The sequence below is a fragment of the Podarcis liolepis genome (genome assembly GCF_965112155.1).
Source record: "Podarcis liolepis genome assembly, chromosome: 6".
Lineage (NCBI taxonomy): Eukaryota > Metazoa > Chordata > Lepidosauria > Squamata > Lacertidae > Podarcis > Podarcis liolepis.
The window spans coordinates 74421287-74445406 of NC_139559.1; the positions used below are offsets into that span (position 1 = coordinate 74421287).

Genomic DNA, 24120 nt, shown 5'->3' on the forward strand with positions numbered 1-24120 from the left:
TGCCTGGCGTGCTCTGGTCCATGGGGTCACGAAGAGTTGGACACGACTAAACGACTAAACAAAAAGTCCGAAAACAGCTGGAGACCAAAGGTTGGCAAACACTGGTTTAAGGCATGTTATTTTTACACGCAGTAGCTGAGGAGCAACAAACTAAACAAATTAGCCACACACACACAGCTTTAAAATTTAATTTTGTTCTGATGTGTTGTCTTTTCTTCTTTTTTAAAGAAGAAGTGGCATTAGCAGGGTAAAGGTAATGCAATCAAAACAATTACCGTACTTGACTTGCAAGGAAGTTGTGTTCCTGCTTAGTCTTCCACATTCCCCATAATAACTTTCAGCCATCACCATCAAGTGAGATGAGGCACCAGAACTGAGAATCGTAGAGTTTGAAGGGACCACAAGGAGGTCAAACTAGGTGACCTTCGTAGTCCTTTTCAGTTCTATGATTTTTAAAATTTATTTAATAATTTTCAACAAATTTAATACAGTTCTTTTTATGATTTTCAATTTTATACATTTCAATAATTTTATAATCATTTTAACATTTCAAAACTTGACTTGCTCCCCCCCTCTTTCTGTGGTTTCTTAAATTTATTTTTAATATTTTCTGCATATCCAAATTAACTTAATTTACTCATCTACTTTAAATATATACTCTTATAAAGCTGCAAGTTACTACAATAACCCTGCCAATGTTCTTATCTTTTTACAATTTATTTGTAAATATTCAGTAAACCATTTCCATTCTTTTATAAAACATTTGTTATCTTGATTTTTTATTTTTCCAGTAAGTTTCGCCACTTCTGCATATTTACTAAGTTGTTGTATCAATTCTTCTTTTGCCCGACAACAGATCAAAATAATATTGATTCCATCTTGAAAGAAAATTACAAAAACTATTAGGAGATAATTTGTGAGGGGCACCCCAAGATTTCAACTGCCTAGGGGCCTCCACAGGGTTTAATCCAGCCCTGCGCCCTCACCAGAAAATCCTAGAAAGGCAATGTTTGAATTAAAAGGTGTCAACAAACATGTGCACAGCCAAATCACTGAAATGCTCAAATTCTTACATATCTGTGTTCGCCGGTCTAAATGCTACATGCTAGTGTCAGATATCCTGCGACTGTAACTTTTGCATCGCTCTCTCTCACCAGTTTACAAAACTTAGATTTTAGTTACAATATTTCGTTTTCCCTTTCCTTTTGCGTATGTTGCCTACATTGTTGCAAGCTGCACACGGTTACGCAATTAAGTAATCAATATCTCCCCCCCCACCCTCTTCTTTAAAGCAAGGCCATGCCTGAATGTTTTCCTCCCTGCAAGCTCAGCAGAAAAGGCCAATTGGCTGGAGCCAGGAGGCAGCTGCGGAGCCGAAGGGCCAGCGCCGAGGAAGGTCTCCGCCGCGCCCTCCCACTGGGGGCGTTGCTGGGCGGGCTGGGTCCGCGTCGCGCTTTCGCTTCGCCAGCTGGACGATTCCTGGAAGGCAGCGGCGAAAGGGCGGACGCGGCTGGCGCAAGTATGGCACGTTGGCTGAGCCGGGACCCCGTGGACATAGAGGTACGGCCGTGTCCTCGTGCAGGGGGGCGGCAGAGGAGGGCGCGCCAGGAGCCCCGTGGCGTCTGGAAACCGGGAAGAAGAAACTTGGGACCCCCCAAGGAGCCTCTGCTGCAGTCGCCAAGCATTGCAAGGTGTCCGGAGTCCTTGGTGGCCGCAGGCTTGACTTGTGCGCTCGAGGGATATGTGGGCCTCTGGGCACGTGCAGAGTGGGGTCCCCCCCCCCCCGTGGCTGGTTATCAAGTGCGGCAGGGGCTCCCCGCTTGTAAACACACTGGAGCCATTCCACATGTGTGCGCGCGGGGGAGGGGGGCGTGTGCGTAATGAAGGAGATTAAGCTCTGACTATCCCCTATGCCAAGGAACCTTTGCCAAAGGTGGACAGGTATCCGTAGGCAAGACCACAATGCAGTGACCAAGCTACCCAGGCTGCAGAAGGGAGTGACTAGCCTGTGCCCCTTTTCCCCCTCCGCCAAATGTTGCTGAACTACAAATCCCATCATCCTTTGCCATTGGCCATGCTGACCGAGGCTGATGGGAGCTGCAGTTCAACAACTCTGGGAGACTCACGGGTTTGTCACTCCTGCTTTTCCCAAGGGAAGGAAACCTCCGTTCTCCAAGCTGAGTGGTTCAGGCAATGTAATTTGGCCTGTATTTCTTGCCTATCGCTGTCTAGCCACCTGTGACTGCACAGGATAGTCTTTGGCAGACCAATATTTTCTGGTTTCTCATCCTCTTCTGGATACATATAGCCTCATCTGGAGGTCAAAATGAAGAGATTCCGGAGAATCTTTTGATGCTTATGTCAGCAAATCCAAATAGTGCTCTTCTGTACCATCTACCTATTTCTCAATATATTTCTAAATAAAATTTCACCAGCAGTGCAGTAAGCATCCTTTTTTAAAAAAAAAAAAAAAGTAAGGGTGCTTCTGGACTGTTGCTGTTTTGGGATGAGAGTCAATCACATACTGGCAAATTTTATTTAATTTTATTTAATTTGTTATATACCGCCCTTTCCCACAGGGACATATTAAAAGGCTGTAGAATATTAATCAGCCAAAGGCCTGGTTGTGCAACGACAGCTGATTTGATGCTCTTGAATAAAAAAACCTCTGCTTCCTGCTACCCCTTAAAAATCAGAATTTTTTGATGAAAAAAGTGATGGCAACATGCAATTGAAAGAGTGGGATAACAATTGCTTGAGGTAGTATTGTCCAGCCTTTCCAAAACAAATCGGAACAAATGCTCAGTTTGATTTACTTATTTAAACCATTTCTATACAGTGGTACTTCAGGTTAAGTACTTAATTCATTCCCGAGGTCCATTCTTAACCTGAAACTGTTCTTAACCTGAAGCACCACTTTAGCTAATGGGGCCTCCTGCTGCCGCCACACCGCCGGAGCACAATTTCTGTTCTTATCCTGAAGCAAAGTTCTTAACCTGAAGCACTGTTTCTGGGTTAGCGGAGTCTGTAACCTGAAGCGTAGGTAACCTGAAGCGTATGTAACCCGAGGTACCACTGTACTGTGATATGTGTGTGTGTGTGTGGTACAAAAAAACTAAAGTAAACAAGCAACCGAACAACATATAACAAATATACAAAAACACAGTTGAACATAAAAATGTTACATCAATTCAAATTTCCAAAATAAGCAATATACACCCCCTATCGATACACCTCCCCTTTCAGCCTCCTGGATCTCATACAAGGCTTCACATATCCACCTTGGTTGTCACCCAGGGCTCAAAGAAACTCACAGTTCACCCACAAATAAATTGTTGTGGTCATCTAACTTGCCTGTAAACCTCATGCAAACAAATCGGGCGAATGCTCAGTTAACAGGTCATCTGGAAGTGACACAAGTCACATGTTGTTCAATGGGACTTATTTCAATTTAGACTGAGGCCTGAATTGGCAACTGGCTGCCCTTTTAAGGGACCCCAAGAGCTGAATCCAGAGTACTGCAATCAACATTCCCATTAAGTGGATTAATACTGGATGGAATTGTATAAGACAGAATCTGTCACTCTCTTCCTGACTGCTTCTCCCCTAAATCAGTCTGTTCAGGAGTAAGTGCTGGGTGTGCCAGTTTCCCATAATGCAGGGGCAGAATTTTTTAAATTATTAAGTCAAGTAGTTGGGGAAATAGCATACCACTGGTGCCTGCAGCCAAAGCCCAAAGTGGGCAGTGCCCAAAGTGGGCAGTGTCTAGCATGTCACCCAAGGGTGCTTCCAATCTCTTTATAGGTGGAATGTGTGATACGTGCTGGGAACACTGCATTTGAGAAGTGAGACACATAACTTCCATCTTGAATTAGTAAAGCTTTTAACTCTCACAGACTAAATACAGAACATTGAAGGGGAAGGTCTGGAATGTTCCCTGGGATGATTGTCACATGAAAAATTCCTTTCAGACTATCCCAGAGCAGGGGATTAATCATTTATTTCCATGTTTATTTTAAAAGGCCAACATAACATCTCTATAGAGATGCCAACCTCCTGAGTCCTTTCCCCTCTAGTTTTTGATTCCTCATTGGTGGTGTATTGTGAAAATTATACTGTTGCACAGTAGAATTTCTCCACGCTTGCTTTGTTATGCAAGGGCTAAAGACTGCTGTTTGCAACCATTAGTTGCATTGGTGCTTCCTATGATAAACGCGACAGGCACAGTCCATCTGAAATCCTTGGGGATTTGTTCTGAAGAACCTAGATTGTCTGTGGTCCCTAGTGTATGTGTCTGCCGCATATCTAGAACCATGCTTTTGATTTCAATACTTGCTGCATTATGTGGCTGCAGCCAATCTGGTCATTATATAAAGTAGGGATAGGGAACCTTTGGCCCTCTAGATGATGTTGGATTCCAACTCTCACCACCTCTCATAATTAGGGTTGTAACCCAATAACATTTGTAGGGACAAAGGCTCCAAACCCTGATATAAAATGTGAAGCAGCCCAGTACATAGGGTCCCCCCCCCAATCTTAAAACTGGATCTTCTACAGTGGTGTGTCAGGAGTTAAAAAGTGCTTCTGAAGTTGTTATCTCCTGCCCTAGTGAGCTCAAATTGCCCATTAAGTTCTTAAACTTTTGTGTATATCTCCTTCAATTGAGGAAGTGCCAAAGACTGCTGATATCCATATCTTTTCCTTCCCCAAATTTGAGGCTCCCACCAACACTTCCAACATGGCTGGCTTGCCATAGACACTTTCATTTCATTTCACTTCTAATTTGTATACAGTCGTACCTCGGAAGTCGAAACGTTCGACTTCCAAAGCACAGCTCTGATTGGCTGCAGGAAGCTCCTGCAGCCAATCAGAAGATGTGGACACACTGTCAGATGTTCGCATTCCAAAAGAACGTTCGAAAACTGGAACACTCACTTCCGGTTTTCAGTCGTTCGGTAGTTGCAACGTACAAGTTCCAGGGCATTGGAGAACCGAGGTATGACTGTACTGCCTTTCTATATTACTATACACAAGGCGGTTTATAAGCTGAAGAAACAACAAAATAGACAACAAAGATCACACATGTAATAACAATCTGATCCAATACAACAAAGTCACAATAAATTTAAAATTGACAACTAGTATGAAAGAAAGCTATATTCAATAATCCATTAGAATATAATAGTAAACAGTAAAATTAAATATCAGCAAATAATAAACAGTTTACATTTGTCAATTACAATAAAGAATTACTACTCAATAAAAATAACAGCAAGTCACAATGCATAAAAATCCCAAACATACAAAGCCATATAAAAGGATCAAATTGGGAAACAAGGACACACAACTTATAACATATTCCTTAAAAAATATCCCCGAACTCCTCTCTTCCCAGCTTCTTCTGCTCTTCTCCAAGTAATGGTTTGGGAAGGGCTCCTAGGCCTGGAGGGTGGGGCAAGGCAGGTGGAAAAAGTTGTAGGCTGATGACCAGCACAAAGTCTCTCCTTACTTTGGAATCCTGAGGTGGTAGTTGCGGGGGTGGGTGGGCTTGTGCGCCTCCCTGTGTATGGATTTTACAATGCAATCATTTGTGTATCTTCTTAGAAATAATCCCCACTGAGTTCAGTGCTCTTTCCGGGTGGCACTGTGGGTTAAACCACAGAGCCTAGGGCTTGCCGATCAGAAGGTCGGCAGTTCGAATCTCCGCAACGGGGTGAGCTTCCGTTGCTCGGTCCCTGCTCCTGCCAACCTAGCAGTTCGAAAGCATGTCAAAGTGCAAGTAGATAAATAGGTACCGCTCTGGCGGGAAGGTAAATGGCGTTTCCGTGCACTGCTCTGGTTCGCCAGAAGCGGCTTAGTCATGCTGGCCACATGACCCGGAAGCTGTACGCCGGCTCCCTCGGCCAATAAAGCGAGATGAGCGCCGCAACCCCAGAGTCGGTCATGACTGGACCTAATGGTCAGGGGTCCTTTACCTTTACTATGTGTGATTAAGATTGCAGGCTTTGCTAGTGTTCTCGGCTGGCTAGGAGTAAAAATGGGTTGACCACATGTCTGTTGTCCTCAGCCTAGCATTTTATTCATCAAGACTGACCTGTGTCAACAGGACTATGCTTAGGCAAGTTACTGGAAAATTTAGGACAGAGCAAGATAGCAAAATGTCACACTAGTCTAGCATTCCCCGCCACCCACCCAGCTGTGCCTGGGACCAGTGAGATGTGTGTTGGAAGCTTACAAGCAGGGGATAAAAACCAACAACAACACCCTAAAGACATGCATTTGGAACATAAAAGCTGTTAAGCCTCACAGCTATCCACACATTGTTGAATCCTAATAGCAGAATATGCAGCGCTTCTGAATGCTTAAGTTTGGGTTTTGAATCTCAAGACAGAATTATGTAATTGTAGGAGGTGATTTCTGCACAGACTTGTACCCACCAGGTGTTCAGGAAGAGAACTTCCTCCAAACTTGAGGAAGTGTTGTTTCTTTTATTTCAGGCTCCTGAGATGTCCCAGCTTAATAATATTGACACATGGTTCAGGGAGGTGGTATTGGTCCATGGTGGATATTTTGAGTGGGCATAGCAGAGGAACTTGTTTCTTAGAAATCTCCTGTTATGAGGTACAGAGCTTTTACAGATCAACCCCTGAAAGCTATAACAAGTCAGCACGGACTCTGGTTACAAGTCAGCCACATCAAAATGTTTTTTGTCATGTTCTTTGCCCGTTGAACAGTCTTGAAGGACAGCTTCAATGCTCGGCAGTGGACAGCTGTAAATAAGCATACATCTAAATTAATTAGCACATGAAGATGAGCAATGGCCATTTTTTTTACCCTCTGGAGATAATGGCTGTCTTAAATTTAGTTCATTAGGCTCACAGCTGGTGATACGATTAGAGTGCTGTGATCTTTTAATCTTAGCAATCTTCTAGCATTTCCCCATTTTTGACACACAGCTTTCACTGTATCACTTTAAAAAGACAACACCCCCACAAGCATTAACTGTGGCTATAAAATACTTGATTGTAGTAGGGCAGATGTCTGGTCAGCGTGCCAGAAGATCAGAAACGAAGTGGACAGTTTAACTTTCGAGTCACTTTTTTTTTTTAAGAATTCCTTCGTTGAAAGTTATCACTCAATAACAGATGGTGACATCTTCCTTTAGATCATACCCAGAATTAATATTTAACCACTAATGGCTTTTTGGTGTGTGTGGCTTTCTGTTCAAGGAGTTTCAATGGATCTTTGCACATGCATGAAATATTGCAATCCTAAACATGTAGGAGCAAACTCTACTGATGCTGGTGATAGTTTAGTTCTGTTCGAAAGAAGTATTTAAGGTCACTGCCTAAGTGAAGTCAAAACACAGAATTTTATTTTATTTTATTACTCTGAGACAAATCTTTTCAGGGACCCAGGATTGTGTTTACTTGAGTTGGTAATCTGTTCATAATTCAGTGCCCTTAACACCCCTGAGGTTTATGACTATGGTAATGTGTAACTCCCTTTCATTCCCATTGGGCTAGGAAGTGCTTTTGTCCTGGCCTTTGGTGGTGGTGGTGGTGGGGTGCTGTTGGAGATATTGTTAACGATCTCACAATTGTTTTGAATGCAAACTTGTTTTCTCAGTAAAGTAAAAATAAAATAAAAAATGCTGCTTTTACAAATGCTGCATTTTCCCCCAAAGGATGTTTGAAAAGCTGCTTGGGAAGTGTTGTTCTAGGGGCTAGAGAGAGGGGCTGGGAAACACCATATGCACAGATTTACAAGCCATTGACAATCAGCAAGGAGCACACTGTGTAAGGGGCTCTGCAGGCATAGCTGATTAGTGGTACCTACAAATCCCCTTTCATCCAAGCCTCACCTTTACTGGCATCTGGTGTGGGGTGCATGGGCACAGCCTGGCCAAAGTCGCCATGTGGGCCAAATCAGGCCAGCGTGCCAGTGATTCCCCGCTCCTCTATCACACCCACCCAACCCATGTGCGCTGCACTTTAAATTGGCCTTCTTCCCCCTACCTTATAGGGAGATGACTGTGGACTCAGTACTGCATGTTGTCACATCCACTTTGCTTTGAGCATTTTATCTGAAAGCAAGTCCGCTGCCTTGCAGAACACCTTCGGGAGGACAAAAGGCTAAGGAGTAAACCTGACCAAAATCTGGAGTCCCTAAGATGGTTGGATAGCGCCTTTGTGCGACTCCTGCAGCCAAGCTGGTGCCAAGTGTATTGCTCTGCTTTCCTTTGGACCACATCAGGGAGGCCAAGAGAGGAGTCTTGTCATCTGGGCAGCCTGGTACCTCCATGCACACCATCTAGGGAGGTCACTTTAAGTGCGGTTAACACAGCAGTTTGACTTCAGCCCTGGAGGTGCACCCGTTGTCTCTTGAGACAGAGGGATGCCAACACAGTTCCAATTTTCTTCAGTGAGATTTACTTACTAATGAAAATGCGTAGGGTTCCAAAACTTTGGTGGTACCTAATCCCCAAGTGGGCAACATGTGAACCAGGAGCTGCAAGTGGCCCTCAACTTTCACTTAATTTCCCCAAAGCCTCCTGAAGCTGCCTTCATTCTTCTATCCCAACTGAGTTCTTGTTGTCCTACTGCTTCCTCCTTATTCTTACTGGCTTTTGAAGGTGTTTCCCTCTCTCTGCTTCCTTGTGTTGTTTCAGAACAGTTGAAAGGGCTGGTGTTTCTTTTGGGAAAAATGGTTTTTCTTAAACAGTCCTCCTTGTTTTATACCTCCAGTTAAGTGGGGGATCACCCCAGGCAGCTGCTTTAGAACCATTCAGTTCTGCTATGTGCTGTGATGTGGGGTGTCAAGTTTCCCAAAGTGGCAAATTTTCCAGTGCTTTTATTTTTCCATGGAATTTTCCCATTCCATAACCTCATTAGTAACAACGAATGGTGCCAACTGCAAATACAATATCAGGTAAGCTTGGCAGATTCCAAAGGTGTTTTGTTTACTAAACAAAGTGAGCCTGGGAAAAGTTTGGGAAATCCCAGTTTATTGGTAACCCGTGTGTGTAGCACACTAAAGTAATTATTTTCTTTTGCTTCTTAGGACAGTAGCCATATTGGTCTGTTCTTTAAAAAAAAAAAAAATCTTTCTGTGCATTTATTTGAGAGTAACCCCATTTAATCTAGTGGTGGTGATTTCTGAGCAGACCTGCACATATTCCTGAGGGAATATGGCCTTTGGGAGAGAGAGAAAAGGGGTGCCCACCCTGATGTAATCAGCTTAATTCAGTTGACCAGCTAGTACTGACCAGTGACTTTGTGAATTGGTGGGACAGTTTCATCTTTCCTTTGTCCCCTGCATTTTTCTCTTTCTCTTTCTAGGATCCACCCACAATTAGGGCTGGGTGGTATACTGATATATCACCCAAAATCAGTTTGAAGTCCATATCATGATATTGGTTTCATAAATTTTGACCTAGCAATATATTGCAAATCATGATGTCTTTGTGTGTGCTATGCAAAAATCACAATGTGATTTGGTGAGCCAATGTGAGCCAGTGCCTCTACATAGCTCCGTCCTTATTTCAGACTTTGTGAGATGTGTTGGTTTATCGCGATGTCTAGCTGGTGATCTATCACAGTGTTGAAAACCAGATATCGCCCACCCCTATCCATAATTGAGTCTTTTCAAACATGTTCTGGAACTTGGGCGTAATACAAGATGAGCTGGAGCCACATGGTACACATTTGTTTAATGAGTGCTTTGCAAAGCTCATGTTCTTTGACCTGTGACTATTTGGTTGAAGGATCTCTGTGTTAGAACAGACAATTAAGGCTCTCAATGTAGTGACTTAAACGGCAAATCCTCTTGTGGCTGTGTACACATCACCGTTTGCTCTGGCTCCAGTGTGAATCCACCACCGGCCCCTGAAGCTGTGTCCACATGAGGTTAGCCAGATCTGCTCCCATAGCTTCTTGAGAAGTCCTGCTGATTTGATGTGTTTTCCCTCAAACCAGCTTCAATCTGATTTGAAAACATAAACTACAGTTAAGGTGAAGTGTGTACGTTTGAGACGGCCGTGGTGCATGTGCAGATAAGTTTCACTGAGTTCTGGGGGGGGGTGCTGTAGGGGTGAGGGAAACCAAACAGGTGACACAGATCAGGTAAAGGCATCCCCACCCCATCACTGGTGTGTATAAAGGTAAGGTAAAGGGACCCCTGACCATTAGGTCCAGTTGTGACCGACTCTGGGGTTGTGGTGCCCATCTCGCTTTATTGGCCGAGGGAGCCTGCGTACAGCTTCCGGGTCATGTGGCCAGCATGACTAAGCCGCTTTTGGCAAACCAGATTAGTGCACGGAAACACCATTTACCTTCCTGTCGGAGCGGTACCTATTTATCTACTTGCACTTTGACGTGCTTTCGAACTGCTAGGTTGGCAGGAGCAGGGACCGAGCAACGGGAGCTCACCCCGTCTCGGGGATTCGAACCGCTGACCTTCTGATCAGCAAGTCCTAGGCTCTGTGGTTTAACCCACAGCGCCACCTGTGTCCCCCACAGTGCCACCCGCATGGGGGACGGTGTGTATAGCAAGGTGCAAATATGATCTGAAATGCAGCAGGGGAAAATGACCTTGCTACATTTTAAGCCGATAACGTGTGTCTTGCCTAGGTCAGTGACCCATGGATTACACATTTAACCATGCTATCCTACACACATTTACTCAGAAGTAAGGTAAAAGGTAAAGGACCCCTCGATGGTTGAGTCCAGTCAAAGGCAACTACAGTATGGAGTTGTGGCGCTTTTCTCGCTTTCAGGCCGAGGGAGCCGGCGTTTGTCCGCAGACAGCTTTCCAGGTCATGTGGCCAGCATGACTAAACCGCTTCTGGCACAACAAAACACTGTGATGGAAACCAGAGTGCATGAAAACGCCATTTACCTTCCCACTGCAGTGGTACCTATTTATCTACTTTCACTGGCGTGCTTTCGAACTGCTAGGTTCGCAGAAGCTGGGATAGAGCAACAGGAGCTCACTCCGTTGTGGGGATTTGAACCGCTGACCTTCTGATTGGCAAGCCCAAGAGGCTCAGTGGTTTAGACCACAGCGCCACCCGCGTCTCTCAGAAGTAAGCCCCACTGAGCTCAATAGGACTTGCTTTTAGGTCAGTTCCAAGATTGCAGCCTTAGTTCTGTGCTTCTAGTCGTTTACCTCTGCCCTGGTTTATTTAATAAGGCTCATTTCATAATTTATGGAGTATGACTCTTTAAAATAACATTTTGACCAGATTCTTAAGTTTCCCATGGAAGAAAAGGAACATATTAAAAGTCCATTAATAAAATTGTCTGCCTTGACAGCTTTTCTTTTTTTAAAAAAACAAAAACAAGAAATGGAACCCCAAACAGAATTAATTTGTTGATTATTTTTAAAGTTGTCACAGCTTCTTGAAAGAGCTATCATAGATAGATAGTTTTAGTATTTCCTCTTTCTTAAAAAAATGTGTGAAAAACAATAAGAAACCTAGAATTTCTATTTGAAATGTTTCATTGACAACCATTTTTCATATAGGTTACTCCTATCCCCACATTTTTGTTCATCTCAGTTTGGGTGTTCTAGTCTTTCCTGAACAAATGCAGCGAGCATCAACCTTTAGAAATGAATTGAAAACTTTAAATGATTAAAACCAAACAACCTTTCATTGTGCTTTGACATGGTAACTGCAGAAAATAGCTCTGTTGGGTAGATGTCTTTAATATGTTTGTGGTTGTTTTTTTAAGCTCACAAAGATCTATTATCAAGTTTTTAGAAACAGCAAATTTCAGCTTGCATGGCTTTTCTTCTTCCTTGTATATTTAAGTATGCACATCCTTTTGTCTATGACTTCATTTGTTTGATGTTAAAATATGATGGGTGAGTTTGTTACATTGCCAGCTTTTATCTGTTGCTGCGCCTTGCCTTTTTTATATTAAATTTATGTGTCTGACTCTGGTTTGGCCAGATATATGGATTATGTGTCATTCCCAAGGTAGTTTGGAAAAGATCCTCCAGATTGCTTCAACTTTTTGGCAATTTTTCTCCTGTCCTCCACAGTGACACATTTTCATTAAGTCCTTGATCCAGGATGACCCTGTGGGAGCCTTCTCCTTCATTGTAAGGCAATCTTTCCTGGCTAACAACATAGGGTCTGTTTGTAGCAAGCTTTTTTTTTATTACTATTTTAAAGAGCACTTTGATAAGCACTAGGTTCCTGATGAAGCCTATTGTTCCTCCACTCAGAGACCTCGGCTTGGTTGCCAACTTCAGATGTTCCCTTTGCAGTGGAAGGGCTCCCAAGAACAAAACAAATCTGTTTCTGCCTTTATTTCATGGCACTTAGAATATCTCTTTTGTCTGCTACCTTGAAAGAAGGGCAGAATGCAAATGTGATGAATGAAAATTAAAAGAATATCTGTATGGCATATGCATAGAGCTGTCATAAAACTGTTAGCTCATATTTTTCTCTGTGAATTGGAAGGGAAAGTGCAATAAAACGGGATCCAGAGCTAAGCTTCCATAGGTTTGCTTGCTGGAAGACTCTTAGCCTCTTCTCAAGTTTTGTTTCCTAACCTGCAAAATGTGAATATCAGAGGCTGTCTTTCGTAGGATTGTTATGGATGAATGAGTTAAGAAAATAAAGTGGGCCATTAAAGCAGTTTGAGGGGAAATGAAGTTACTTTGCAGTTAAGATTATTCACATGTAAGGTTGCACGTAGCATCCTGAAAGTTGAGAGAATAGTTTAGGGCAGTGTTTCCCAACCGGTGTGCCGCGGCACACTACTGTGCCGTGAGACACCGGCTGGTGTGCCGTGGGAGGGAGGCGGGCGAGTCGGGCGGCGAGAGGCGGCGGCGGCGGCGGCGAGGATCCGCGTCGAGCCGGGGGCGGCTCCGCGGTGGTGGTGCCGAGCGGCGGGGCAGCTCGCGCAAAAGGGAGGAGCGCGAGACAGCGGAGGAGGAGGAGGCCGGCATGTCCGGGCAGCAGCAGCAACAGCAGCAGCAGCAACTCCCGGCGACGGCTCCTCCTCCGCCCGCTATCGCCGCCGCCGCCTCAGCTGCCCTCGCTCTGCTGCCTCCTCCCACCCCGGCAAGGGGAAGGGAAAAAACGTTCACTTTTGTGCGTCCCCCCCCCCCCGCGTGACGCTGCGCGCTGATGTCACGGGGCGGGGCTTTAATGGTGGTGTGCCGCGAGATTTTTTTCCGGTAAGCAGGTGTGCCGTTGCCCAAAAACGTTTGGGAAACACTGGTTTAGGGATGGATTTACAGCACAATGGACAGCAGCCATAGCAAGAATTGAGCATCTGGTACGCGGAAACAAATGACATTCTTTTGGCTAATTCCTGTTCAGATTAGCAGAGAGTGCCTGGCACTGCTTAGGAACTTGAAAAAACTAAAATAATATTGTGGTGTTTTTTTTAATGGTTAGTGTAATTTGTGAGTTTGCGTGTGTGCGCGTGCGCACACACACACACACACTGTTGCCTGGCTCATTGCATCCAATGGCTTCTGATTATAAGTGAAAACTGCCTCTTCAGCTTGCAAAACCTTATTTTTAACTGTCATGCTATCTTGGTCTGCCATCTTGATTCAAAATAGAGTATGGCATCCAAGCACAGAAGGAGACTGCTTCATCCTACGTCAGGAACTCTTGTGCCAAGTTAGGCAATGACATCTTGAGAGGCATACACATTGGCACAGTTGTGACTTGCCATGCCATATTGGGCAACAATCCCTTCAGAACCACCCACATCAGTGCGGTTTTGACCCGTGATGCCAAATTGGGCAAAGTTCCACCACATGATGGGAGGGTGCAAAGAGGTTCTGCTGCTACCCCACCAAGTGGGTACTGAAGGTGTTGAGCCAGGGGGGCAATGTAGAAGGCCCTTCTGGAGCTCTTGTCTAAACGGCCTCAGCCCAGTATACCTGAAGGAGCGTCTCCACCCCCATCGTTCTGCCCGGACGCTGAGGTCCAGCGCCGAGGGCCTTCTGGCGGTTCCCTCATTGCGAGAAGCAAAGCTACAGGGAACCAGGCAGGGGGCCTTCTCGGTAGTGGCACCTGCCCTGTGGAACGCCCTCCCATCAGATGTCAAAGAGATAAACTACCTGACATTCAGAAGACATCTGAATGCAGCCCTGTTCAGGGAAGTTTTTAATGTGTGACATCTTAGTGTATTTTTGGTCTTTGTAGAAGCCGCCCAGAGTGGCTGGGGAAACCCAGCCAGATGGGCGGGGTACAAATAATAAATTATTATTATTATTATATATTATTATTGTCTAGGGGTGGCACCTGGAAGACCAGGATTTTAATTCTTGCATTACAGAGGATTGTACGAGATGATCCTTAGGTGCCTTCCAACTCTACAATCCTGTAAATGCCTTTTTCCTTGGGGGCAAGAGATGAGATCGTGATTGATTTTGTGTTTGTGTGTGTGCAGACTAAAAGTGTGGTTTCTGGTTGCCTTTTATCTCTGCTGTGCTTGTGGGTTGGCTAAAGTATGATGCTAAAAATAGTTAAATTTTCTTAGTTGTACACCCCCCCCCCCCAGTTTTTGAGTTAGCTGTTGTTGTTAATTGCTGAGTGGATTGCTTAATGATGTTATTGAAATTAGATACTGTTAATTGACCTATTCAATAGGCTATATAGGTATGTTTTACGCTTAAACTTTTGATAAACACTTGGCTTGTCAGTGGTGTAATGCATTTTTTTAACAGCTAAATAATTTGTGCTGCTATTGTATTTAGATTGTTGTCACTTGATTTTATGTGAATTGCTTTCAGTACAATCAGTGTGATCCAATATATGTCTACTCATAATTAAGTTCCATTGTTTTCAATTGGACCTACTCCCTGGTAAGTGGGTATAGGATTGCAACCACTGTATTTGTGGAAAATGCAGTGTGTGAGAAATCAAATGACCAGGACTATGACTACACAATAACGATTAATATAAGGAAACTTTGATTTTAATTTAAACAAGCAACAAAAATCTGACCTCTTATACCCTTAAATTTACATTTTTGCAGCTGTAGCTTGTGATGCTGTTTTGAAGCCGAAAGGAGACTTTAGTTTGTACTATAATGAAGAGATGTGGATTTCTTCGTATGTATGAATTAGTCATGCATCATAAGGGTCATATGAATGATCACCAAGGAAGTCAAATTTCCTGTTTTATGTTTGTTTTTCTGAGTACGGTGTTTCATCCTTAAGAATTGCCTGCCATAGAAACACTTAATGGGCGGAGAAAAAATTAAAGTGTTACTTGATTAGAAAGCCACATGGCATATCACATTTTCCTCTGCAGCTCTTGTTTCTGACTTAAGACATTCTTCTCTCTTCTCCCCACCCCACAACTGTTATCTTCAAAGAACTGACCATGTAATAAGAGGTGGCCTGAATACAATATAAAATTTCCCTGCATTCTAAGGCAAATTTTACCATGCATTAATTTACACCCATGTGAACAGGGCTTCTGAAAGACTAGCAATTTGAAATCTGGTCACTGCAAGATTTTCAAACCAAGATATAGTGTCCAAGATTTCTTTTTTCTTCCACTTGTGCCATGTCTTCTAGATGTAAGCCTCTGGGTGGGAGCTGCCTTATCTTACTGCTTTATCAGACATGGCTTCCCCCAAAGAACTGCTAAGTGTGCTGGGAGTTGTTCAGAGACCCCATTCCCCTCACAGAGTTATGGTGCCTTGAGTGGTTTTAACAGCCAGTCCTCCTTCCTTGGGAACTGTAGCTCTGTTGAGGGGTCTCCTAACAACTCTCATCGCCCTTAACAAATTACAGTTCCCAGGCGGCAAAAAGGTAAAGGACCCCTTAAAAAAAGGTAAAGGACCCCTGACAAGTCCAGTCACAGATGACTCTGGGGTTGTGCTCATCTCGCTTTACAGGCCGAGGAAGCCGGGGTTTGTCCTCAGACAGTTTTTCCAGGTCATGTGGCCAGCATGACTAAGTCGCTTCTGGCGCAACAGAACACAGAAACCAGAGCAGCACATGGAAACGCTGTTTACCCTCCCACCAGAGCAGTACCTATTTATCTACTTGAACTTTTTGGGGGTCATGCTTTCAAACTGCTAGGTTGGCAGGAGCTGGGACTGAGCAACGGGAGCTCACCCCATCGCAGGGATTCGAACCGCCAAACTTCTGATTGGCAAGCCCAAGAGACTCAGTGGTTTAGACCACAACGCCACCCACATAAGTACAGTGGTACCTCGGGTTACATACGCTTCAGGTTACATACGCTTCAGGTTACAGACTCCGCTAACCCAGAAATAGTACCTCGGATTAAGAACTTTGCTTCAGGATGAGAACAGAAATCACAGCGTGGCAGTGCAGCAGCAGCAGAAGGCCCCGTTAGCTAAAGTGGTGCTTCAGATTAAGAACAGTTTCAGGTTAAGAACGGACCTCCAGAACGAATTAAGTATGTAACCAGAGGTACCACTGTAAGTAGCATTAGAGTGCTTTAAATGTATAGTGCAGACAGATGTGGTCCAGGATTGAAACTGGCTTATCGTGTGGAGAGCAGGACCCTGTTATGGCTGATGGTTACTCCTGTAGACATGGGACCCCCTGAGGCCATGGGGTGTCCATGCGGCATGCAGTTTTCAGATGTTACGCTTTTTCCATGTCACTTCTGGCAGCCTCCCTGTGGAGGCCGTGGCGTCTGAATAGGCTGAGAGTCAAACGTGTTTTACCACCACCGTGACATTCAAATAGCCTCCATGTTTGTTGATCGCCCTTGGGGATGGTATTTTATGTAAATAGGACCTTGTTCTTGGGGCCTAGCCATCCTGCATTTCACCGTAGAACATTTCCGCATCTTTACTTAAAGCATCAGGGAGAAAATGAGCAGGTTTTTGTTTGTTTAACCCTTCAGCAGTGGCAGAGTTCAAAACAAAAGCAGCTTTCTCTACCCCCCTCCCCTTTTGCAGTTGCCTAGCAACCTCCCTCCCCTTTATTAGCATACAGTTTAATTCCTTTTTATTACAGGACTAAGCCACGTTAAGCATTCTTGTTCAGCCCAGTGCAGGTTTTGGCAAGCATTTGACTTGGCAAAAAATCAGAGAGAGAGAGAGAGGAGAAAATATGTGACTGAAGCGGGCTGGGGGGAGAGAAATAAAAAAAGGAGAGAAATTGTTTGGCTTTAAAAGGCATTCTCACATGCTGAGCAAATAAAATTGCCCATCGCCCAGCTTTCATTTTTTGCTGTTTTGGGTTGAAACCAGTGAGCGAACTCTTCTATGTCTGTATGTCAGCTGAGGTAATTCCACACAGAACAGGGACCTTTTTCCGGCCACCATGGTTAAAAGTGTTAATAATAATACAGTGGTACCTCAGGTTAAGAACTTAATTCGTTCTGGAGGTCCGTTCTTAACCTGAAACTGTTCTTAACCTGAGGTATCACTTTAGCTAATCACCACCGTGTGATTTCTGTTCTCATCCTGAGGTAAAGTTCTTAACCCGAGCTACTATTTCTGGGTTAACCTGAAGTGTCTGTAACCTGAGGTACCACTGTAATTTTTCCACCCTGAGGTCCGAGAACGGGTTGCAACAATTAAAACACAATGAGCCTCTCTTCATAGAAAGGTTAAGAAAGGCTTTCTTGCTGTTCAGGAGACCTGTAATTTGCACTTGTCCCTTCCCCCCTCGAGATACTTGCAACTATAATAGGATTGCCTAGAATTTTATTTTAACTCTGGCTTATCATGGATCTCAACATTAAAGGGAAAGGGCTGTTGGAGGCAGGCTTAGGACCTGCGGCTCTGATGCAAGGAGGAGGTAGACTTCAGAAGAAGAACTGAAGCTGCCTCAGGCACTGCATCTATCAGTTAGTAAGAGAAAGTAGGCAGAGGAAAGCAAAAATCACATGGAGCTGCCTCAGGCTTTGACTGTACTGGCCAGTTGGTCGGAGATACGTTGAAGGCTGTTTCAATGAGCTGAGGGCTGCCAAGGCTTCATGGGGCGACTCGCTACATTGGGAGCAGGGATAAATGGATCCTAGTCTGGATTATGCAGGTCCAGGATAATTATCTTTTTCCTGTAACTGCAGGCGTGCCTGCTGGAGTCCAGAAAAACGTTCAGGCTCCTTCCCAGTCTGTGTTAGGCAATGTGAATAATGATATATGCTCAGTATATACCCTGACGCACCATCACAATTCTGTATCTTCTCCTCACCGTTTTTAAGCCTTTCTAGTGCTGCCTTTTCAAAACTCACAAGAATAGTTTGACAATGTGAGTGAGTGAATTATTTTCGGCTGGTGATGGAAGCAATACAGAGGCAGGACCTCTTCTGCATCTTCTTGTCTACCCAGAGATGCATTGCCTTCTCATGGATGCTGAAGTGTAACAGCCAAAGCCACCCAGTTGCAAATACATGCTTACACTGAACTAGTGCAAATGCTACCTTGTGATTTTTTTTCTTAAGGTCTTGAAAAAACAACAACAATTGCCAAAGCTTGTCTATTTCTTCTCCTTGTGTTTATTCCAAATTTTAAAATTGGAAGCAGGATTCACTAGTCAGTAAGACTTGATTTAAATATTTATTTATTTTTACGAAAAGACTCATTCTTGCTGTTATAATCTTAATATTTACAACCAGATGAAGGTTTCATTTTTGAAATAATAAATTTTCAGAGTAGTTTTTATAGTTATATCAAAAATTACTGATTTGGATATACTATTAGAAATACATGAACAGATAATTAGGATATTGTGAGGTTTAATAAATTAACCATTTATATTTGGACAACTTTTCTGCTGTACTTTATTGAAAGGAGAAAAATAATCATTTCCTTAGTACAATTAAACAATTCATTTAACAAAAACAATAACATTATAGCATGTTTGTTAACCGATGTGGTGATTTTTTTTTTTAAAAAAAGAAAACTTTGAGTTTTAGCACTCATGAAAAACTTAAGACAAATCCTTACTTCCTGACGAATAGCCTTTGGACTATAATGTAACTTAAATAGAAAACTATCTTTGGATGTATTTTTCCTCCAAAAGCATTTTATTTTAAAAATTTGATTAAAATAAAAAAAAATATTTTTTAATTATCATTTTTTAATCATTGATTTTTATCCACCCTGATTGGAAGCGTTGTCATAATTGTCATATATTTGTTGCCCCTATTAGATGGGTGCTTATGGGATGTTAACAGGCACCCATGATGTCATACAACTATGAAATCAGAGTGTCCCAAGGCTCTAGAGCACTCCTTGCTGTTGGCAACTACTGCTGCTGCTGTCAGAAATAACAAACTACATGGCCAGTGACTGCCTGGAAAAAGTAAATGTGACCATTTATTGCATTAGAACTGATGAGGTCCACTCATTTTTGGCTAGCAAAGACTTGGAACAAGTAACTATTGGATCTTTGTATTGCAAAGTGTGGTTGTGGGTGCATGGTTGCTGTGCGGTTAATTGAGGAGCAGGTTTCTTCAAGTTTTGCATTGGTTGCTAGGACAAAGTGGTTTTTTTCCTTTTTGAGCAGTAGCTCTTGAGCATGGCTCTGGATGCCAGTTTTATGTTGGCAAAAAAGTGGTGCGTAATTTGCTGTGAACAATCCTATTTTGCTTGACACAGCTTCAGAGATCTTGGAAAGGCAGGCTGCTTTATTATTGATATTGCTCTGTTATTTTTGAGAAAAACAGTGATATATATGTTTAAAATAAATTATGCCACGCTCCTGAGGGGGGCAGGAAATATTTAAAAGCCTGCAAGACTGCTGAAAATATTGTGCTGTTCTTCTGCAGCTGCAGTGTGGCTACCTGTTACAAAATCAATAAAGTAAAGGTACCCCTGCCCGTACGGGCCAGTCGTGTCCGACTCTAGGGTTGTGCGCCCATCTCACTTAAGAGGCCGGGGGCCAGCGCTGTCCAGAGACACTTCCGGGTCACGTGGCCAGCGTGACGAAGCTGCTCTGGCAAGCCAGCACCAGCGCAGCACACAGAAACGCCGTTTACGTTCCCGCTATAAAGCGGCACCTATTTATCTACTTGCACTTAAGGGTGCTTTCGAATTGCTAGGTGGGCAGGAGCTGGGACCGAAAGATGGGAGCTCACCCCACCGCGGGGATTTGAACCGCCGACCATACGATCGGCAAGTCCTAGGCACTGAGGTTTTACCCACAGCGCCACCCGCGTCCCTCTACAAAATCAATAGTACTGTCTGATTAATAAGAGGAAAGGAGTAGATGATTGTGCTGGCTGTGAGAAGCTGTGCGTTTTCTCCGGTACCCGTTGCTGTCAACTTTCTGCCCTTCTGCGCCTGGTTGCAACCCATTCCAGCTGCTCAGACTAGGCCTGGAAGTGATTTTGTAGCAAGATGCCACACTTCAGCTTTGATACGTTCAGTGTAAACAGGCAACCAAAGGGATGAGGTAAGCAGCTCTTCTGAATGGGTAATTCTGTGCATTGATATAATGTTCCACCAGGGGCGTCAGGTGATCCCCTCAAGAATTAAAAGCATGTTGGGGTGGCTGTGAGGTCATGTGAGCTAGCCCTGCATAAATTTTGGAAGTCTCATAGAGACCTTTTCCTTGTGGTCACTGGAGAGCAGGGGTGCCTAAGCTTGGCTAGGTCATGTGAGACATCAACCCCACCCTCATGCATGCTTTTTTGTTGTTTAGTCATTTAGTCGTGTCTGACTCTTCGCGACCCCATGGACCAGAGCACGCCAGGCACTCCTGTCTTCCACTGCCTCCCACAGCTTGGTCAAACTCATGTTCGTAGCTTTGAGAACACTGTCCAACCATCTCGCCCTCTGTCGTCCCCTTCTCCTTGTGCCCTCCATCTTTCCCAACATCAGGGTCTTTTCCAAGGAGTCTTCTCTTCTCATGAGGTGGCCAAAGTATTGGAGCCTCAGCTTCAGGATCTGAGCACTCAGGGCTGATTTCCTTAAGAATGGATAGGTTTGATCTTCTTGAAGTCCATGGGACTCTCAAGAGTCTCCTCCAGCACCATGCATGCTTTTAAATTGTCTTAAATCCCACGTACCACATGGCCATGGGTGGTCAAATGCTGTGATCAACAGAAAGTGCTGCTCATAGATGTTAATGCAGAGGAGGCAGTGGTAAAGATAATCAGCAGAGAAAAGGGATGTCTGTGGTTCAAAGGACAACCCAGCCATAAGCTCATTGGGTGAGTGTCATTAGACATGCCTCTCTCGTCAGTGTCCTCCTTATGCAGCCACTAATCTGTAAATAACGCCAATCAAACTCATAGGATTACTACCCACAATTAGACTTCATCTACAGATAATGGATATCATATGCTGGGAATACTTAAGAAAGAACATTATTTTGATTCTAAGTATTACCATAAGTAATGTAATAAATAGAAACCTTTGACTAGATTAGTGGATTATCCACCTGTAAAATAAGCGAGGAGGGGAATCAAGCTCTTTCAAATGTAAACCACCACCCCTCCCCCCAATTCTTGAAAGGAAAAACTAGTCAGTTTTCTATATCATATTTGTAAATAGGCTTGGATGGTTTTTAATGCAAAAGGAATAGGCCAAGAGATGGGTGAGTGCTGAATTGATGCTAATTAGTGAAATTATTACTTTCTACCATGTAACTCTGAATTATTTTTGGAAATTCTGTTTTTGGTCTATTTTTCTTTAATAAGGACTTTTGAATTATACAAGTGTGTAAAGTATGGCATTCCAGTGTCTATTTAAAATGTGGAATGGTGTTTACAATGTTCATGGAATGCTGCCTTGGAGCGAAATCCTGTGATTTTGTTTGGGAAAAGGTGCATAAGCTATTACTTTCTGGGCAGGAGATGTGGTCAAACACTTGATTTTAACCAGTTCTTAATGTGAGGCAATGGTTAGCTATATTAATTTTCAGCTTTCAGTTTCTGGTGTATTCTCAGTCCGTTGGATAGGTTTGCAGGGAGAATAAGAGGTAAGCCTGAACAGCAGCAGGAAAAAGCAAGAGACCATTCAAAAGGAAACAATGGAAGGGCAAAATAATCCAGAATGCAGTTTAGTGACCCTATCATTTTGGGTTTGCTCAAATATAGCACTATGATGTCATTGCTCACCTGAAGGAGATAGGTGAGACTGCCATCTTTGGTTGAAGTTCTAGGTTTCAAAGTGGCGAGGAGAACATAGAATAAGGGTTGCTTCTGGTCAGTTTGCAATAATTGGGCTCAGAGGAGCTATGGAGAAACTCCATGCTCTCCCTAGTAATTGCCCATACCTCATTTTGAAGACTTGTCTCACAGCTGGAGAACACTGATGTATAAGTGGTGTAAATTTTATGTCTGTTCCATCTGTTATCACAATTGCTTACTATAGTAGTGGTGCTAATTTTAGTGGAGCTGCTGTGGTTTTTAGAATGGCAGTGAAAGCTAACGGTGTTATATCTTCACCTTCTTCAGACCAGAGAAAAGGGGAGGGGGTCAAATGTTGTCTGGTTTGCATTAACTCATGCTTTCTGAAACAGTGCGCAAACCAAAAACCCAGTTGTCCTTTGAAATTCCCTCTCTGAATTTTGTGTTCCAGTGCCCCAACAACAACAACAACAAACTGGATATATGGGAATATATGTAAATTGGTGTGTGTGTGTGAAAATGACATACTGATGGATTTATAAAGCATCACAAAAATCCACCAGTGTTTTAGTGCACAATGCTCCAGATACACACACACACACACACACACACCTGATGCAGAAATTTAATAGAAGCTGAAATTGACAGATTCCCCCATTCTACATTTATGCCCCATCCTGCAACATGGAACCCACGTTTCATTTGTTTAATCTATGTATTTGACGTTCTGTTTATTTTCCTCTTCTTGCTTTCCCCCTACATTTTTCACCTCTTAAGAAAACTTTAACAACCACCCAAATGTTGATGATGCTATCCGTCTTAGGTCAGGATCCTGCTACCTGATGGAAGATGTACGATGTAAGGCATTCTGGCTGCATTGACAGCCCTGCTTTAGAAAGGTTAGCTGCTTCAGAAATGTCAATTTAAATGAATAAATGAACATTTAAATACATTTCAAAAAAGTGTTCATTTCCCCCTGCAGGATCTTGTATGAAAGTTTTTTTTTTTAATGCATTTGTTTAAGACGTCCTATTTATAATCCAATAGCCCACAATTTATGCTAATAAAACTGTTATGCAAACCCCACCATCATGTAGCTAATTTTTCTCTCTCTCTCATGCACACAGTCAGCCCTCATTTGTATTCATAAGGTTTATAGCCTGTAATTGCTGAATATTGGAAAAACAAGGGAATTACCTTTTTGTTCCCCAGAGGCAGGCTCTATGCTTCATCGCTGATCTATGGTGCTTATGACATTTTGAGCAGAATGTGTTCTGAGCTGTCATACAACTTGACGCCAAAGAATTTAAAGATTGCCGTCTTATGGACCTGGAAAGAGAAGAAAACGAAGATCAACTGAAAGTAAAAAATAAAAATAAATAAAAAAATAAATTGGATGCAGCTTCTGCTTTTGTCCCATTGATCGGGACCATTTTTATTTTCCTTTCCTCCTCAGCAGTTTTCTCTGTTGTGATTTGTTCAGTATTCTTATAATGTAATCGCTAACAAATATCTCTGAGTAGGCATATTTGTGTGTTTCGTTTCCCTTTCTTACTTCACTTATTAAAATGGTTGTGGGATTTATATAAGCACTAAGGGAAGCAGCAATGTCTGTTCTTGTAAGTAAAACACTGGGGATTAATTGGATTAGTAGTGTGTCTGGCATCTGGTGGGTGGGGCTTTTGTGTTGTGCTCCGGAATCAGCCCCTCCCTTTGCGTGTTCAATTAAGTTCTGTTAGAGAGGCCAACTGTCGTTCTTGCCTCATGAGGTTGTTTCTGTTTCTCTCAGTAGCATGTTATTGTGTTACCGTTTTCTTTATTATTAAAGCTTCTCTTGACATAGACGTGAGCCGCTTACTTTGCTGAAAGAAAATAAACTCTGTCAAAGATTGGTGGACTATCCTAAACTGGATGAGTGAGGGGATATTCCCAGTCTAACAGGAGGATTGCTTTGTTTTAGTCACCCCCACTGTCCACAACAGTTCTACTCCACATGCCTGGTGTCCCCAAATATATATACAGTAGTACCTTGGTTCTTGAACAGAATGCATTTTGAGAGTCTCTTC

At 43.2% G+C, this 24120-nt stretch overlaps 1 protein-coding gene and 2 long non-coding RNA genes across 6 annotated transcripts in view; 2 read left to right on the forward strand and 1 right to left on the reverse strand.

Moving 5' to 3' along the window:
* Nucleotides 1-1317: 1317 nt before the first annotated feature.
* Nucleotides 1318-24120, forward strand: part of DPYD (dihydropyrimidine dehydrogenase) — a 490336-nt gene continuing 467533 nt past the window's right edge. For 2 of the 4 annotated variants that reach the window (XM_083510986.1, XM_083510987.1), the window contains exon 1: nt 1337-1560. In XM_083510986.1, coding sequence (XP_083367112.1) covers nt 1522-1560 — 39 coding nt within the window. In that variant the 5' untranslated portion in view covers nt 1337-1521. Of the gene's footprint in view, nt 1561-24120 lie in introns of all 4 variants that reach the window. The other 2 variants (XM_083510989.1, XM_083510988.1) reach the window with 2 other exon arrangements.
* Nucleotides 9696-23350, reverse strand: LOC310710413. Its single transcript, XR_014528051.1, has 2 exons — nt 23252-23350; nt 9696-9984 (listed from the first exon to the last, which is right to left on the reverse strand). It is a non-coding gene; the product is annotated as an uncharacterized lncRNA (long non-coding RNA).
* LOC310710397 lies at nt 16561-23896 on the forward strand. The gene is made up of 4 exons (XR_014528035.1): nt 16561-17254; nt 19129-19281; nt 22832-22953; nt 23267-23896. It is a non-coding gene; the product is annotated as an uncharacterized lncRNA (long non-coding RNA).